Raw genomic sequence first — 17,516 nt, forward strand, 5'->3', positions numbered from 1 at the left:
ACTCACGCAAATGAAATTATCATAACATTTACTCAAGACTGAAACAGAGCATTTTTGAATATTTCTCTTCTTAGAAACCCCTCCCTCCACCTACAACCACACTCAAACTGCTTTCATGCTAGAAGACAATCAGGGTGAAGCGCTGGCGTTATCTGCTGTATTGGAATGACCTCACAAGACCTTCTGTCTGACCACGGTTGGACTCACGCTTTGAGTTGTGTTGTCATGCTATGTAGCCCTTTGGGCTGATGCGTTTAGCCCGAGCTGGATTTCTGTATAAGCCTCTTTTCTAAGGCCTGACCATAGCGGGCAGTGTGGTTTGATGCAGCTATGCTGGGCCTGAAATCTGGGATGCTGCGTGTTTTTGTTGTTGCAGGATAAAAAGTGTTTCCAGATATTGCTTTGACTGGCGCTAGAAGCCCAAACTGAGGCTTTGGTGGATATTCTTCTGTCCCTTTGTTGTGTGTTCTCCAGCTTCCGCTGCATCAAGGCCCTTAGACAGCCAGCATTTAGACTTGATTTACAGCAAGGACCGTCTGATTCTTTTATATGAAAAACATTTTTCGATAATGTAATAATAGGACAATAACACAGGACATACTGTACTTTGAAATTCAGCTTGTAGTACATCCACAAATTACCCAGGGTATGAAAGGAATGAAACCAGTGAATTCCTTGCTTGAAATTGGGCGCTCCAGGATGTTATGTGTCTCTAAAACAGTTTCTAGTAGCTACTCTTTGTAATTGTCTTTCATCAATTCTGAGAACATCCAAGTTTGCATTTGTCATCATCCTAACCATTGTCGTCACTGTTTGTCTCCAAAGTTATGACTCAGTGATGAGCTTTTTGAAGGCGCTCCGACAGACACTTGGCAGTCTGGCTGCTTAAAGGAAGTGCATGATTGCCACATGACTGAGATCTGACACCAGTCAAAGTCCAGGTGTTGTGTTATTCATTACAGACTCATTAACACATGACAAAGCTTACAGTAGCCTCTAATTAACGAGATAAGGTCACGCCAGGTCCCGCACAGTAAGGAGGTGGATAGGCTGGATAGTTAATGGAGAAACATACATTTCTGATGAGGTCATGTATACTGATGACATACTGCAACGACATGTAGGTCTTAGACATAAAGGTGTTGTCATGCCTGCTTTTGCCACCTAGCACCATCTATCCATTCATTCATTCATTGTTAAAGGGACAGTTCACCCCACAATCACCAGTGTGTGTTTTTCCTCCTACCTGTGCTGTTATTTATCAATCTAAATTGTTTTTGTGTGAGTTGCCGAGTGTTTGAGATGTTGGCTGTAGAGATGTCTGCCTTCCCTCAAATATAATGGGACTAGATGGTCCTTGGCTTACAGTGACTCAAGGCTCCCAAAAAACCCAAAACAAAACATCTGAAAAACAGCTTTCTCTTTACAGAACTACAGGGGAAGCGTTTATGTGCTCACGGACAAGAGGCTCATGCCCATGAAAGAGTGAGATGTATTTATTGATGGCTGTAACGTTAGCTAGCTCAGTGGCGCTAGGTGAGCTAGCCGTAGATGCCACTTCCTTCTGCGTAGTGATCCGGTTGGCGGGTATAGTTCGGTAGAAATAAAATAGTTCCCACATGAACTGCTCACAACAAGGTCTGTGGATTATCTGGTCATGATTTCTGAAATGAGATGTTGCTGTTGAGTTTTTTAAATCTTTTTTTTTTTTTTTTTTTTGCACTTTGAGCACCACAAACCAATTGCCATCTAGAGGGCTGCCATCTCTACAGCCAATATCTCCAACACTTAGAAACTCCATCTAAAACAATCTAGACTGATAGATAGCACAACAGGTAAGAGGACAAATATGTGCTTTTGATTTTGGGATGAACTGTCACTAAGTATTCACAAATAAGCTTTGTTCTACAACAGAGTTAAATCAAGAAATCAGAGCATTAGAGATTAGGGATTTTAGGGGAATCTCAATGGACTGTGGGTGTCAAATACTGTAATGCTGCAGTGTCTTTTATTTGAACCTGGTCTTTCTCTCGTGTCAGCTGTCCATTAAAGACAAAATTTCACTCTCCAGAAAACCTGTTATATAATGGTTATTTTGCTCTTATATGGAGGAATCTTGCACTTGTTTTGATCTTTTTGTTGCGCCCACAGACTTGTAAAATGTCTTTTGTGTTTAGAGCGGAAGGAGATGAAAAAAAAAAAAGTAATGTACATATGCACAACTCATAACATACTATTTCTTTCCAGTAAATGTGGGCGGTCGGTGTAGGCTGGGAATGTACTGCTGTGTCTCCTGGCACTGAATCATTAGTAATTATAAAATCATGGCTGGGATATTTAGATTACTTTGAAGACTGGAGATATGATGTAAACAGTATACAGCAGGATATATTCCACTCGCTATTTGTTCTGCACAGATAAGGACTAATATGGGAAATCATATGTACATATGTAGAGAGCACAGACATTTTAAATTTTATGTTTGGAACCTTGATTTCATTTTTTTTCTCCCCTCATCATGCCTGAGTTCTTTTTGACATCTCCAAGGTTCAGACTGCATTCTTACCAGTCCTGTGGCCACTTTTGTTTTAATGGGAAATCTGTTGCAATCAGAGGGCTTTTCCCGGAAGGCCAGACTGTGAAAGACATAATTTCGCTTTTACAACGCTGTATTGTTGGATATTAAAGAGGCCAAACCCCCACATCTCCCTATTCTAGGATCCCTGAGCTCATCCATCATAAAGAGAAATGCCAGGGCACCAGGAGTTCAGGTCTCTGCTGCCATTTCTCTTTTCACTGTTTATTTCCTTAACTTTAACAGTTTCCAAAGGCGCTCTCCATCTCCGTCCAACAGGCTTCCATTCTGTCCAATACCGTGACCACGTACAACCACATGGCGTCCACGTCCACACATACACACACCAACTTCCATGGCACTTCGATTGCACTGCTGCCTTTTTTCCTTCACTTCACCTTTGAGTGTTATTGGCTGAATCTGCAGTCTACACGCAACTAGCACAACCTGTACACAGCCTTGAATCAGGCGCTGTGCTGCCTTTGAACCTGATAATGTGAAAGATATGCATTTTTTATTCTGTTGATAAGACATCAGCTTTGTCTTTATATCAGAAGTTTTTCTGACCTTTATATGAGAAAATAAGGAAATATGCACTCTCTTTTCTATTGCAGCTTGATTTATTTTTGAAATAGCTGTATTTTACATACACTAAATATCTTTCTCAGTGCAGTTTGAAGGACGTCTGTAAATTCTGCAGCTTGCATACACAAATATTGTCAGAATCAATGATTTGTATCTGTAGATGTATTTACTGAGACTACATCTGCAGATATTATTTGGCTTTTGCAGTCAAATAAAAAGACGTCTTGTCTCAGAGTTCCACTCAAAATCCAGATGTTCGCCGTACATGTGCATTTGAAGGGTTAAATACAGGAAGTAGATTTGGGCCTTAATCTCTATGTAGTGTTTGTCCTTCACTAACAAAAACAGTATAATAGACCAGACCTTTGGGGCTTTACGTCTGCCGAGTCTTATAATGAATGATGACTAATCCCCCACCATTTACAAAGCTTGAGTTTTGTCTGCAGAGGAATTTCACCTTGGCTCCAGTGTTGCATGTGCAGTACCTCTGCCCGCTGCCTGTTTGTTTGAGTTAGCGGGAGTGCTCGATGGGCACCCCCCGACTCACCCACCCACCCACACACACACACACACACACAAATGATTTCTAAATATGTGTTCGCCTCTCATAAATCACCTACTGCATAGATCCATGACACACATATAGGAAAACACACCACGCCACCACACACGCTCCAGATAAATAGTTCCTTGATTAACTTCAGCACAGTGCGTTAGAGGCAGAAATGTTAGCCGCCACCACAGAGCAGGCTTGTTAAGAAGAAGCCATTTCTCCTCTTGGCAGAAAAGTCTGTGAAGTCTCGTCTTGGCCTGGTGACCTTCTTGTTGGAGATATTTGATGGCTCGTGGTGTTAATGAGCAATCTAGTTATCAAACGCAAATTGGTAACCTCTTAGCCTGCAATGTCAAGACACAATAAGCATGAGAGATAGTATGGAAGTATATCAACCAAAAAAGGTTTAAAGGTCACTACAGAGCCTGTTTTATACCCTGTAATATGCATCTTGAATGAAGAGATCACAAGTCTGTGTTGACACCTGACATCAGAATGCGTCTCTACATGTGTCTTACTGATCGCTTGTGATCGCATCTCACTTCCCCAAACTTTATATGCAATAAACAACCTTAGCCTACATCATTTCATTCACTAACATTGGGAGACTACTGCTGGAGGACTGTGAACTCTGTCTTAGTGAAAGTCCACCCACACACACACAGTGACAGGGCTAAGTTAATTGTTAGCATCACACGGTTAACGTTACCTATTTAAGGGTTTAACAACAAGTTGTTAAGGTGTCAGAATGAGTTTGTTGGAACTGTTTAACAGCCGCTGCTGTGTTAGCTCTTGCTAACTGGGCCGAACTGACCATTCGCTGGGAGGACAGTGGCTCTGAAGACATTCCTTTAGCACTGCGTCTAACGTGTGAGGGCAGCAACAGGCAAATAAGCAAGGGGGTCAGCTGATTAGATGGTCCTTCAATTAAGTGTACATGCTGCTAAAAGAACGTGGTCACATGCAACCCAGACCACCTCCGAATGTGATCTAAACGATTGGATCTCAAGACATATTGAGGATGCATTGGGTGCATTTATACTAAGGATAGACCGATACATCGGCCGGCCGATATATCGGGCCGATATTTGAGTTTTTTACTTGTATCGGCATTGGCCGATACGCGCGTGGGTTCGCGGATTTATTTTTCCCTGGCACTTTTTTTCATTTGAAAGTATGTGGTTTATTTTGAACAAAGCTGCTGAATCCTACTGTGTACAGTAGTATTATAATTATATTATATTATATTATATTATAATGTATAATAATAATATTAATAATAATATTATTCTACCTGTTCTACCTCAACTTTCCATCTTGTTTTAGTATTTTTTACTGTTCAATAAATGTTTCTTATTTTAAACTTAAGACCTGAAATATTTGTTATCATTGTGTCATTTTTTTTATGTAAATTGAGAGAGCAAAAGCAGTATCGGCCCCAAATATCGGCTCAAGAAAATCGGCAGTCCGTAATCGGTCATCGGCTAAGGGTGATGGAAAAAAAATTGGTATCGGCATCGGCCCTAAAAAATCTGTATCGGTCTATCCCTAATTTATACCAGTACTAAGAGCTATCCACTTGTGACCCGATTCCCCAGGATGCATGTTGCTTTCAGGTGTAAATCAGCCACAGTGTGGTTTTAGTTTCTGAAGTAATTAAATCGGCCAAGAGGCATTGTTAAACCCAATGTTCTCAGGGAGGTGTTAAAGCTTTTAATCTTCAGTTAAGTGCTTTGATTGCTTCTTTGTTTATCAGGTTGCTGCGTGAGCGTGATTGTGTGCGTCTCTCCCTCTCTCTCTGTTTCTTTGTTGTGTTCATGTACATTTACATTTTAGGCACAGGACAGATGCTCCTGGCCAGGCTGAGTTTTAAGGGACAGAATCAACAGCACTGTTACCGACAACACATGACAAAATAATTATGTGCTTTGTGCTTTCTGATTCTAATTAGTTAGAGGACAAGTATAGAAATGGAAAGTAAGCAGAAAGGCAGAATAAGGTCTTGTTTTGTTTTCTTGCTTTTTAGTGTGTCTCCTTTTTCTGGATGGCACTGGAGTTGTGCGGTTTCCTGTTAAGCAGCATCAATGGATCACAGTAACAGAAGACAGGGACGTCAGCTGTAGCGGTCTTTGTGTGGATGCAACAAATTAACTCGGTTGACATCTTTTGACTGTTTAAGTTTATTTATACTCCCTTTACTTACGAAAATAGATACGTCCATTTGAAACATTGTAACTGCCACTGTCTGCATAATTCTGTGCATCCTTTAAGTTGGCACAAATACATCCACTACAGGGCAGCAGTCTTGCAAGGACCTCCACTTTCTTTCACTACCATCCAAGGGTATGGCGCTATTTGTTTAAGTACCAGAGTGCAATTGTGACAAGCATGCATGGACGCACACTAGGCTATATAACCACTGTTCCTGCAGCATCTGTTCCCTAACCCTAGCCATGTCCGTACTTTACACGTCAACTTGATGAGTAGGCAATTACAGAACAGTAGGGCAGGACTTGCCAAGAAAGTATTAGGATCTATAAAAACCTGGTACTGCTCTGTTTCATGTATATCTGCAATTTTTTAGAAAACATGAACAAATACAGACAACATGAGCGCAGAGTACGGACAGACGGCGCCGTCCGTGTTCATATACATGTGTCTAATGGACATGAATGAACCTTTAAGGCCATAGCGTAATCTTAACGTAATTTTCATATCATTCAGTGTCATGTTTCCCCTTCATTTATTCAGTGTTTCTTTTTAATAACCTATTTTTTTAATTCATGAAAGAGTCATTTTGCTTGTGATAGTTTACTGGAAAAAGGTTGTTTCTTATTTAACAGTGATAGTGGCATCTAGTGTGTGGCCCTAGTCCACACTCTTTCTTCTCCATTGCATAAAACACACAGTTATTTCCTCACGCACTTAATCACTCATGCTCACGTGCTTATACACTCGCACACTTCTCACACAAACACACAAAGAAATGGTGTAATGTGCAGCTGATCTGACAACTTGTGCCAGGGGAGCACAGTGGCCACCTGCGCTTCGTGATGCCTCCTGCTGTGTGTGGGAAGGAGTGTGAGAGTGTGTATATGTGTGTGTGTGTGCCTGACTCACAGCACTGGTGGTATTCATGATGTCATAACTGGCCCGAGGTCAGGCTGGGGTGTGCTGGTTGGAGGCCTAGCCATGTGCTGATGTCACATAGCAAATCCTCAGCTTGTTTGTGTGTGTGTGTGCGTGTGTGTGTGTTTTACTACCATCCTACCTCTGCGGTGGCCTTGTGCCCTCCTCTCTTGGCTTTGTACGGGGGCCCGTTGTTTGTGTTCTGTGGTTTCCTACTCACCCTGGGCCCCAGTCTCAGTGCAGCACGCACGCACGCATACATACACAACTGAGTGTTTAGTTAAAGAGTGATGCACTGGCTAAACATGTACATTGGAAGTTAACACCCAAGGCAAGGAAACATTCCTCATCCTGACAAGAAATGCGTCACACTGCTCATAAAGCACCTGTTAATGGTCAGAATTCCCCTTCATTATTAGCCTGGTACAGTCCACCCATGACCACACTGGCTACAGAATAACTCAGACCAACTCTAATTTGAGATTTTTCAGGTGCATGTCTGTGAAGTGGCCAGTAGAGGGCAGGGCAGAGTGGAGATCTATTTGCTGAGGAAGAGGGAGCATTTTCACCAGCCTGCTTGTATACTTGCTTGTATTTTCTTTAATTTGAAGATGCAAGGGTTGTTTATTTACCTAATGGCGTTCGCGTGATATTTCAGAGTTACGTGTCAGACAAGGGCTTGAGCTCACATTACTGGAATGATAATAGCAGCTTTCCTCAATCCAGGGGTGGGGGGGTGGAGGGTTAAACTTCCCCTCACCGACCCTCTCCTCTCTTCTTCCTCCATACTTACCCTCTTTCTTTCAGCACATGGATGCTGGAGTCCCCGTGATGTTTTCCAGATGCCTTAGCTCAGTGAGCGCATTGACAAAAACCTACCTCTCCTCCTCAGATCGCTCTCACTCGCCCAGTCCTTCATGCACACACTCACTTGCTCTCTCTCCTGCAGCTCACTGTCTTGTTAAAGAGACACTTCCTTGGCCCAGCAGACTTCCTGGATATAATCCTATAAAACAATGGCTTACTCTTTGGACACATGGCCTCCCTCCGCTTCAGAATGGGATGACGGTCTCTGTGAGTGCATATGTGTGCGTTATATGCATTTAAATATGCACACACAAGCGTCATCCTCTGTGTATTTTAAAAAATGTCTCCACGCGTCTTTAGAGTCCCTCTTCTTGTGTCTGTGCTGGCTTGCGTGTGGCATATGTGACCGCACAGATCGTGACCCGTGTATGTAAGACGTCTGGCCTGTGTTCCACCCTGCTTGATTAGCCATTAGCCAGTGGCTGCCCTCTCCAATTCCCCCCGCAGTAAGAGAATCTCTCGCCATCGTCGTCCAAGCCCAGGGCCTTCAAAGAAATCACTCACACACAGTGAGAGGCCGTGCGACTGCCAGGCTTAATCCCAGCCCTCATTTTGGGGTTTAATGACCTCAGGCAGCGGAATTACCCTGTCACAGTTGCTCTGCGGGCTGCTGTCTCATACATGTTCACCCCGCCGTCACGCTGATGGTAACTGAGATGAGAGCGTCTGTAGGAGTCCGCCTGTCCTCGGCTGTGCACCCACAGGCCCTGTCGTGAAAGCAAACACACAGTGGACGGTGACAGTGGTGTCATTCGCTCCGTGTGCTGCCCTGAGTCAGTGTTGTCATGATGTAAAATACAGGCATGTTTGACTTCTCCGTGATTCCCCTCCAGTGTAACGGCTCACTAGAAATTTTCCTTGAATATTGATTGAAGGGCCACTCCACTGATTTTGCACATTGAGATCACTTCACTCGTGGGGTGTGCTTCACATCCTGTGAACACAGTAAATATGATGTCATCAGGGTTATCTCAGCTTGGAGACTAGGAATGTATACTTACGCAACCAACTGAAGAGGAGGTGTGTAGTCTGAAGGAATGAGACATTTACCAGACAGAGTGACTAACAAAAAGGTGCCAGTGGTTGCCTTATCCAGGGGTCTTGGAGCTTGACACCTACATGGGAATAAACGTTGGGATATCCTGGCCTGTGCTGCTTAGATTTTGACTTTTTTTTTGTGTGTGTGTGTGTTTTCATGGAAGTGCCGTAATTAATTGCTGGAGTGCCCGTTCAAGAAAAGGCCAATTTTTCATAGATATTAGGGTTCAACAACTGGCGATTGCCTTTACATTCAAGTGTGTGTGTGCCACACCCTACTTCCCAGTTTCAGCTTGGAGATATGTTCAAGTGGTCAGTTTGCTCCACAAGCTCTCTTAGCTTTTTTAGTCTAATAATTTAACTCCTTAAACTCACAAAAATGTCAACAAACACACATTTTCCTCATTAAACTGAAAAATCCAACTGAACACATTCTGAATTCACGTTTCTTTCCTTCGCCAAACCAAGACGAGTTTAATTGCCTTGTAAACTCATCGTTAAACACACATAATTCAGCTCACGGCTGTAACTCATTCTTTGGAGGCTTAATTAGCAAAATAAAATGACAGAAATCTCCTCCTCAAAAAAAACAAGTCATGATATACTCAGCCCATAGCCAATACATTCGCCCAATCCTAAATAACAGCAACAAAAAAAGAATATATATTTTATTTTATTTTATTATGTGTGTGTGTGTGTGTGTGTGTGATTTGTTGGTCCATAAAATGTCAGAAAATAAAAAAAATGGCCCCTTTAACCCAAGCTCATGTTTTCAATTGTTTGTTTTGTCCAGCCAAAAAATATTCAGTTTCCAATTATGTAAAATGTATTTTGCTTAAAAACTGACCTGCATGATCAATCGATTCTCAAAACTCAAAAGTGTAGAAAATATTCTGCTGATCTGCTGATTAATCTTTTTGTTTGTGAATCTTTTTTTAGAAAATGTATGAATACTTAGACTTTAATACTAACATTACTGCCTCATTTTGTTTGTATTAACAGACAGAAATCACACAGATTGGGATTAAAGATTATAATATGTGCTTTCAGATCAGACTTTGTAACATTTTCCATGTTTCAATAACCTCTTTGTCTTTCCCTCTCTCTTACAGGGCTCCCTGTCAAACGAGCGCGACTATGAGAGTGTGGTGATGATGAGGATGAGGCAGGCCGCCGAGCGACAGAGGCTCATAGAACAAATGCAGAGAGAGGACGACGAGGAGGCTTCCAGGTCATAGCACAGTGGGACTCTGCTCGGTACCTGCCTGCAGTTATTAAATGAATACCTGTCTCAGGCTTTAGTTTCATAAAGCCTCTTATGTGTTTTGTTATTACTTTTTGTATGTTATACACCATGTGGCAAAATAAATCTTTTTAATAACTACAGAGAAACTTTTTTTCATTTCTGTGGTTTTAATCAGTGTGTTATGTCTTTTCCCTTTATTAAGAATGTAGGATGACTGAGGGAGAGACAGAGTAGAGAAGAAGTGAGGGCTGCTGCAGTGTGGATGGAGAGGTAGGAGTCCTGACACTCAGGCTGCAGGGAGGAATCATTACTGTAACCATGTTGTATCAGTGTGTGTACATCAATGATATTTTGGTGGCATATTATTGATCAATATTTTAATTGCAGATCGGACCTTTTGCTTATATAAAGAGTGCATGCCTTCAGCGTGTTGGCAGTTCCTTCTGGTTCAGATGGATACATAATATAGCCTGTGGATACATAATATAGCCTGTGGATTTAGTTTGCTGCAATGAACTGAGATGAACAGACATAAAAATATTGCTTCCTAGTAGATACATCATTATAATATCATACTGTAGTACCTCTAATCAATACACCAGGCCTGAGCACTAATAAAACAGTTGGTGAATTATTCGAGCTCTAAGTCATCCAGTGAGTTTTTGCTCATCATGTTGTCAAGGAGCCAGAGCAGATTGGCCAGCCGTGCAGCACCACACGTTATCAAACCTTTGAATGATGATGTAATTTGCATCTGTCTGGTTAAATGTGATAACTCATTACTTCACTGTTACAGCCAACGGTGTGTAATCCTCCTCTTTTGTTGTCTATGTACACGTCCAGTAACGCTGTGAAGTGAGTCGAGTGTTGCAGCGATCCAAACCGCAGACCGCACGATGTGACTACGTGCATGTCGAACTAGTAATCAGGCTGAGATAGGAACACTAGGTAGGTTTTTGTGGGAATACTTGTGGCCTCGTGATGAAGAGTGAACATACTCTGACGACCCGGTGGTTGAGATGATTGTTCTCTGGGCTTTGTATACAACATATCTAACACCCTACTCCAGTGTAAAGAGACTTTGTAGATTGCACAACTCAGAACTGCACAATGTTATTCAATCAGCTCTGGGGTTTGTGTTCTGAGGTTTGTATGTAATCTCTGTGCAAACTACTTATTTTATAATACTGTTCAAAATCACGTAGATTAGTGGTTCTCAATCTGGGGGTCCCAGAATAAATCTAAAGGGTCAGCTAATTATTAAATGGATAAGAAAGGAAAATATATTTGTACAAAAAATGTTTATTTCTGACTTTTTTCCCTCTTTTTTCTTGTGAAATACTGGATGCTGCAACTTTAGTACAGCATTCTTTGGTTTAACTGCTCATAACGGATGACCACGCTAATCACATACTCTGTCATTAGAGGGTAGCAAGTAGGCATGGCTTCATTTTAAGGAGTCGCAAGCCAAACTTTTTGGGAGCCCCTGTAGTAGATCATGAATATCTGACAGAGAAAAGGCTCTTTTAGTGACTAAATATTGTCATGTGTAACATTTTTTAAATTAAGATAAGATAAAACTTTAGTTATTCCGAGGCGAACTGTTGTGCAAAACTTTCTGCAGATATGTTTACTTAAAGGTATAATATGTAGGATTGTTGGTTACTGTTTTATAAACCTGCTTGCCAGCGAATTTAAGGTCAAAGCCAACATCAGATTCACTTTCGTTTAGGGTTTCGCTTCACTATATTTGTGTCTCTTGGATGCCTGCTGCTTACGGTCTGGCACGTGGTTGCTGATTTTTTTTTATAAAGCCCTGACCTCATCTGAGCACTTTCAGGGTACATGCTCATGAACATCCTCGAACACAGATGATGATGATGATGATGATGATGATGGGATGACTTACCTCTGTATGAATCTATACATTGTTTTTTTTAGGATAATCCTGCACAATATATATTTAAAGGAATAGTTTGGCATGTTTGGAAACTTGCTTATTCACTTCATTGCTGAGAGTGAGACGAGAAGATGGATACCACTCTTGTGTTATCTAGCTTGGCTCTGTCCGAGGGTTAAAAAACAAATCCACCTTCAGTACCAGCAACTTTACAGATCACTAATTAATACGTCCTGTCTGGTTTGTTTAATCTGTTAAACAACCAAACTATAAAAACAACACGTTGTGGTTTGACAGGGGTGAGGTACTGAACTTTTCCTTGGCAAGGAGAGGAGACTTACTGGAGTCTTGTTGTCACCGTAAAGTTGCCAGGCAACCGGCGTAGACTCCTGGAAGTCACTGCTGCTGGCCAAGAAATTGTCTGGCACACAACCCCTCCATACAACTGCATCTGGCTGCAGCTTAAAATTGAACGGACACACATAAGAGTAGTATCGATCCTCTCATCTGACTCTCAGCAATTCAGCAAAGAACTATTGCTTTAATCACAAAGTGAAGGGAGTTCATTGTGGAGCCATGAAATCGTTTTTTGAACAATTTATACTGTGTGATAACTGCTACACAAAGCATGAACAATACATCCATTTTTCCTTCACGCATGATATTGCCAGAATATGAAAAGCCAAGATTTTGCAGCATTAGATGTGCTTATTTTTGGGGCATTTTTCACACTTCACTCTCGGACCTGATGGATCATGCAACATCTTAAATTTAAGAAGATGCCACTTGCTTCAAAAGTTGTCTGTGTCCTGTCCACTGATACTGACTTCAACATGTCTTTCTAAGTTAAGCTATTATTGTTCTAAGCTGTTTCACAATCGGCTTATGTAACAGATACCTAGGAGAAACTCTGTATTCCTTATGTACGTTCTCTGAAGTGACACGCTACCGCTCTGTGACCCACATTAAGTCAGATGTTAGAGTGCCAAACTTTTGCGGTCACCCTGAGTTTTGTAACAAGGTCTTATGCCCGTGGAACATCTATCCATCCAAACAGTCTTATTTCCCCGTCCCAAGGGGGACTATGGCGTAATGCTGTGTCTGTATCTGTGTGGCGGCGCTTTCTCCTGTCATTGTGTTATTTAGGAGCCACATGGCAGCTTCGCAACATCCAGCGCAGTCATCCATCTCTCTACCACTCCTGCGCCGCCTCGCCGTGGCTCTGTTACACAATGTCCAGCTGTGGAGTGGAGTGGTGTGGTGGGAGACATCTGCTCCTCTCCTCCTGCAAAATCCCCTCATCACATGGTTTTGTTTATGCGTAGCCTTTTTCATATCCCGGCAATGTGAAAAAAAGCCCAGAAACACACAAACTCTGTCCAAATGACAACAGAGGAAATACAATTACAGGAAACACATTCACCACCAACCCTGCCCTGAGCCCACAGTGGCTTGTGCTGCATGCGAACCAGGATGGGAAGATGAGCCTGTTGAATGCTCTGTCCTATCAACAATTACAGCACAGCCTTGGAATCCTCATAGTATCTTCTTCCGCCCCGTTTTCCTTATATTGTCCGAGGCGAAGCTGTCACATCGGTGTATGCAAACAGCATGTGGAATCTCCGCGGTCACAGAACTGGGAAGCACCAACATCTTTTGATCTTTGGTGCGGAGGTGGAAGCTAAGTCATGTGTGAGACAGCAGGACTGGTAAGAGTTTGGCTGTGAGCTGGCTGGCAAAGTTTCTGGTTTGCGGGTTAGTGATCCGGGCTGGCCAGACATGTGCTGGCAGACCTGGGGCTGTGCTGAAACCACCCAGCGTTTTTTGGCTCTCGCAGGCTGACTGCTGCACTCTGTGTGCCTGCGGTGCTAGTGCCTCATCTTGGGACATGCAGCATCCCCATAAGATGCCACAGAGCTGCAGGGGTCACACTAATTTCATTTATTCATATATCAATGTTTGATAAGTGTCTGTTTTATGGATTATCAGAAAGATGCATCCTCCCAGAAGTATTGCCATTTTGTCTTTTATTAATAAGTACACAATAAATCCACATTACATCATTTAATCATGAGCATATGATACACTTAGAAAAACATCTTTACACAGTGCTGTAGGAACAAACCTATCGAGCATCATGTTTTATTTATTGGACGGAAGAGATGAAGAACTGGGTGAGGCCTTTTGCACAGGCTGAATTTACAGACATGCCTTTAATTAAGTTTTACTGCCATTGCTGATATATTAACAGTAAAACTAGCCCTCACTCCCTGCACTCCCACTTGGTCACCAGTAGTAAATAGCAAACAATACGGGCCTTATAAAATCTCTGGAATGTAGTTCAGTATTGCCCTGAAATTGGTGACCTGTCACCTATTGAAGGTAATCTGAAACCTTATGTCTGGGATAATCTCAAAGTGGATTCTGTAGCTGTCAGTGTGTTGAATGTAGAGCGGAGAACTTAAGTTTCTACAAGTTCTTCAGCAGGATTCATTCATGCTTTCAAAGGCTTGCAGAGGCGTCTTGCTACAGTCTACACTCCGTGATCGATCACTCCGTCTCTTTGTGGAGGCACCACACGAGCGTCTGTCCCACCCCCGTCATCGTCAGCACGCGGAAGCCGATCTTCTCCAGCTTGTCCAGCACCAGGCGCGGCGGGTCGTCCACATGGTACTCGGAACTGCATGAGCATAAACAACAAAGTCATCCTCCCTTTTCCACAGATGTGGGATTTCTCTCTCTTTCAGTAAACTTTGCTTGGAGAGCAGAATGCTGTTAATTGTTCTGGTGCTTGTTCGCTTCCTTCCACACCTTGGTTCATTTCCCAGCAGCATTAGAATCAGATTGCCAATGACAACACTTCCCTGATCTGTATTCCATCAGCTTGAATGGTTTATTCTAAATCTGCAAAGCAGCAGCCTTCCTCGACCACATTGGGGGGTTTTTTTTTCCATGTGACCTGATCTCAGCTCTGTCGTCAATATGTACACGTTAACTGCCAAAATGAAAGAAACACCAGTGTTAAGTGCCTAAATATGGAAATACGGCCCGGTGTGAGCACATTTACAGTACACCTGGGAGTCCATTCTGCATGTGTGTGCATTTGAGCTAGTACAGTATACCTTTCCCTGGTTTTGAGAAGGTGATGGATATGCTTACATGAAAAATATCAATTCAGGAGGGACATTTAAGTCTTGGTGCTTTTGTGGCCAAAACTGTGCCTACAAATCTCTCTGTTTACTTCCTATCCTCAGATATCACCCAGTCACCTGCCACGTTTACTTTGTGTCCGCTCTCTAAAACAACTGACAGTGCCCACTTTCAATACTCACAAATTGTTTCCCAGCATGGTTGTTTTCCTTGCTCCCAGGTAATTCATCACAGCTGGATCCGAATATTCATCTCCCACATTTGTTGGACCGTTCTCCTGTAAGGAATCAAGCACATTAACTATACAACTGATAGTCTGCACAGGATTGATTGAGGAATGCTTTTCTACAACTGTTATTGGTGCAGCTCTGGCTGCATTGCGCTGGCTACACCTGCATCCCTCTGGCAGGTGCGGATCATAATCTCTAATAACTGGGCAGACTATAAATAGATCATCAGATACTCAGAGGCTGTAGAATTAGGTTGCTCGAGTCGTGCAGACAACAAAGTGAACATACGCAACAAGAGGCCGACAACTGGGCAACATGTGTTTTTCATTTAGGGCACCGTGGCACAAAAACAACCATACGCACGTTGCTTGCTCCGCTTGTAGCCTTGACTGTTTGTTGTTTTCCAGCATGCAGAATATTACAGGCCACTGCATGACTCTAATCTGCAAGTGGCGACCCTGATTGATTAGTCGTATGCGCTGTGTTGCTCTGCCAAATAAACAAATCCCCAAACTCGAGCGCGTCTTTTTTTTTCTTCTAAAAGCACGACACGAGTCATTTTCACAGATGCGAGATACACACCAGTCGGATCTGCGTGCTGATGAACATGTAAGGCATCCCTGCTCCCCTGGCGACGGGCTGCTATTCCTCTGGGATTGAATAAGGACGTCTCTGCTCTGCACAGACGCGACGGTCCCCCCTCTTCAACTCGCGCTTCGGCTGACAGCTCTCTGCGGAATGCGGAAACACCCACCGCGGCGGACCAATCACAGCGCTGCTCTCTCAGCATCTGTAAGCCGCGGTGCCTGCTCTGTGCATGAGGTCTTGCTCAACTCGTGTGACCGTTTGTTTGTTGACAATGAGAAATGTTGGCCAATGTGCATGAGGAAATGCCTTTTACGCAGAGTTCACAGACTTGGTTAATCATTCAGAATTATGGGTCCTCAGTACAGAGGTCCCCAGTGAAAACTCCCCACTCTGTGGCTGGGGAAAGTGGACATATTTGTGTAGTATTTTCACCTGCATGGGTTTTAACTGAGGCAAGACTCATAGACTTGAGATTACAAACTGATGTAGCACATATTTACTTCATTCCAGGCCACATTTTCTCACTTTTTGCAGAGAACCACGCATTTTTTGAAGCTTTACAGTTACAGTCAAGTTCCATTCACACAATACATTTGCAAAAAAAAAAAAAAAAAGACAGTTGTGTGCATGCATGTATGACACCAAACCCACACAGTCTGGAACTCTAATTTCCTCCTTAGAGATTTATTAATTTCCTCCTCAGCGCAACAATAATAATTTGGATCAGTCTTGTGACCGAGGGGGGAAATGAAAGACATAGACCCAAGGCAAACAACAATGGCGGGGACTTTGATAAAATCAGCAATATGAATGTAATGTCTCACTGATGCCAGAGGAGCCCAATGGACTTTCAGTTAGGCTTTGCATGTCATGCTTAGTGGGAAGGGGTGATTTAAAGCCTGATCGCAGCCTGATATTGTGATGGTAGGCAGACATGATTCCCAGCAAGCCGGAGCTCATTCAGAAATGCCCCGTACCACATGTTGGACACATAATCCTCGCCAAAGTGTTTTGCCATCTGATAAGATGTGTTTTTTTTTGTTGAGATTTTTATCATAGATTTGATACAGCTCTGTACTGTGAGACAGCATGGACACTGTTTGTTTACAGTGGCGTGTGTCTGCCACGACAGTTTCATTACCACCTCCCTGAAATTATCCACAGCCTGTAGTCTGTGGCCCCTTCATTCAGAGGGACACAGGTGCTTGGGGAGGATTGGTGAGAAGATTGCCACCTACTGGCTTCCAATATCATTGTCATTCACTTCATGTGGCATGTCTCTTTGAATTTTTCCATGACATCTTTCACAATGGTCAGAAATGTTCACACACTGGATAGTTAAATGAATAAAATCTGTCACATTGCTTTCCCCCTGTGGAAAACAGCCACTGGTTATTGTTTTCAGTAGTCTATGAGATGAATGAGCTTCCATCTGAGTCCTTCGTGGTGTGAAAAAAGAAAGGGTTGTCCTCTGGAATGTCTTTATTCTCCTGTTTTATCTGTCCCCGCCAACCTGAGACCTACTTCAGAAAAGAAAACAGGAAAGCAGCAGGGTTGTCGCCAAGGCCCCAAAAATAAACCCCCCTCTCTTGCCAAAGAACACTCTCTCCAAACATGTTCCTTCCCGAGTGACTTCCTGGACCCCCGTGGTGTCT

The 17,516-nt window shown here is 42.8% G+C and overlaps 2 protein-coding genes across 3 annotated transcripts in view; one reads left to right on the plus strand and one right to left on the minus strand.

Moving 5' to 3' along the window:
- dnajc17 (DnaJ (Hsp40) homolog, subfamily C, member 17) overlaps positions 1-10,139 on the plus strand; it is a 38,806-nt gene extending 28,667 nt beyond the window's left edge. Inside the window, exon 11 of the mRNA XM_033642670.2 lies at positions 9,860-10,139. Coding sequence (XP_033498561.1) covers positions 9,860-9,985 — 126 coding nt within the window. The 3' untranslated portion in view covers positions 9,986-10,139. The remainder of the gene's footprint in view (positions 1-9,859) is intronic.
- Positions 10,140-13,903: 3,764 nt separating this feature from the next.
- Positions 13,904-16,019, minus strand: gchfr (GTP cyclohydrolase I feedback regulator). Of its 2 annotated transcripts, none has more exons than XM_033642305.2 (3): positions 15,856-16,019; positions 15,226-15,317; positions 13,904-14,573 (listed from the first exon to the last, which is right to left on the minus strand). In XM_033642305.2, the coding sequence occupies exons 1-3, from the start codon at positions 15,889-15,891 to the stop codon at positions 14,444-14,446; spliced, it is 258 nt and encodes an 85-aa protein (XP_033498196.1). In that variant the 5' UTR covers positions 15,892-16,019; the 3' UTR covers positions 13,904-14,443. The 2 variants fall into 2 exon arrangements, with proteins under 2 accessions (XP_033498196.1, XP_033498195.1); XM_033642304.2 differs by having other exon boundaries at positions 15,226-15,320; positions 15,856-16,015.
- Positions 16,020-17,516: the final 1,497 nt, after the last annotated feature.

This window comes from Epinephelus lanceolatus, chromosome 15, assembly GCF_041903045.1.
Source record: "Epinephelus lanceolatus isolate andai-2023 chromosome 15, ASM4190304v1, whole genome shotgun sequence".
Classification (NCBI taxonomy): Eukaryota; Metazoa; Chordata; class Actinopteri; order Perciformes; family Serranidae; genus Epinephelus; species Epinephelus lanceolatus.

Bases quoted from the DNA above. Each gene is read 5' to 3' on its own strand.
- gchfr (XM_033642304.2), bottom strand. From the start codon at position 15,891: ATGCCTTACATGTTCATCAGCACGCAGATCCGACTG. The intron at 15,321-15,855 runs GTGTGTATCTCG...GATTCCTTACAG, and splicing joins TCAGCACGCAGATCCGACTG to GAGAACGGTCCAACAAATGT. The intron at 14,574-15,225 runs GTGAGTATTGAA...ATGCTCATGCAG, and splicing joins ACCATGCTGGGAAACAATTT to TTCCGAGTACCATGTGGACG.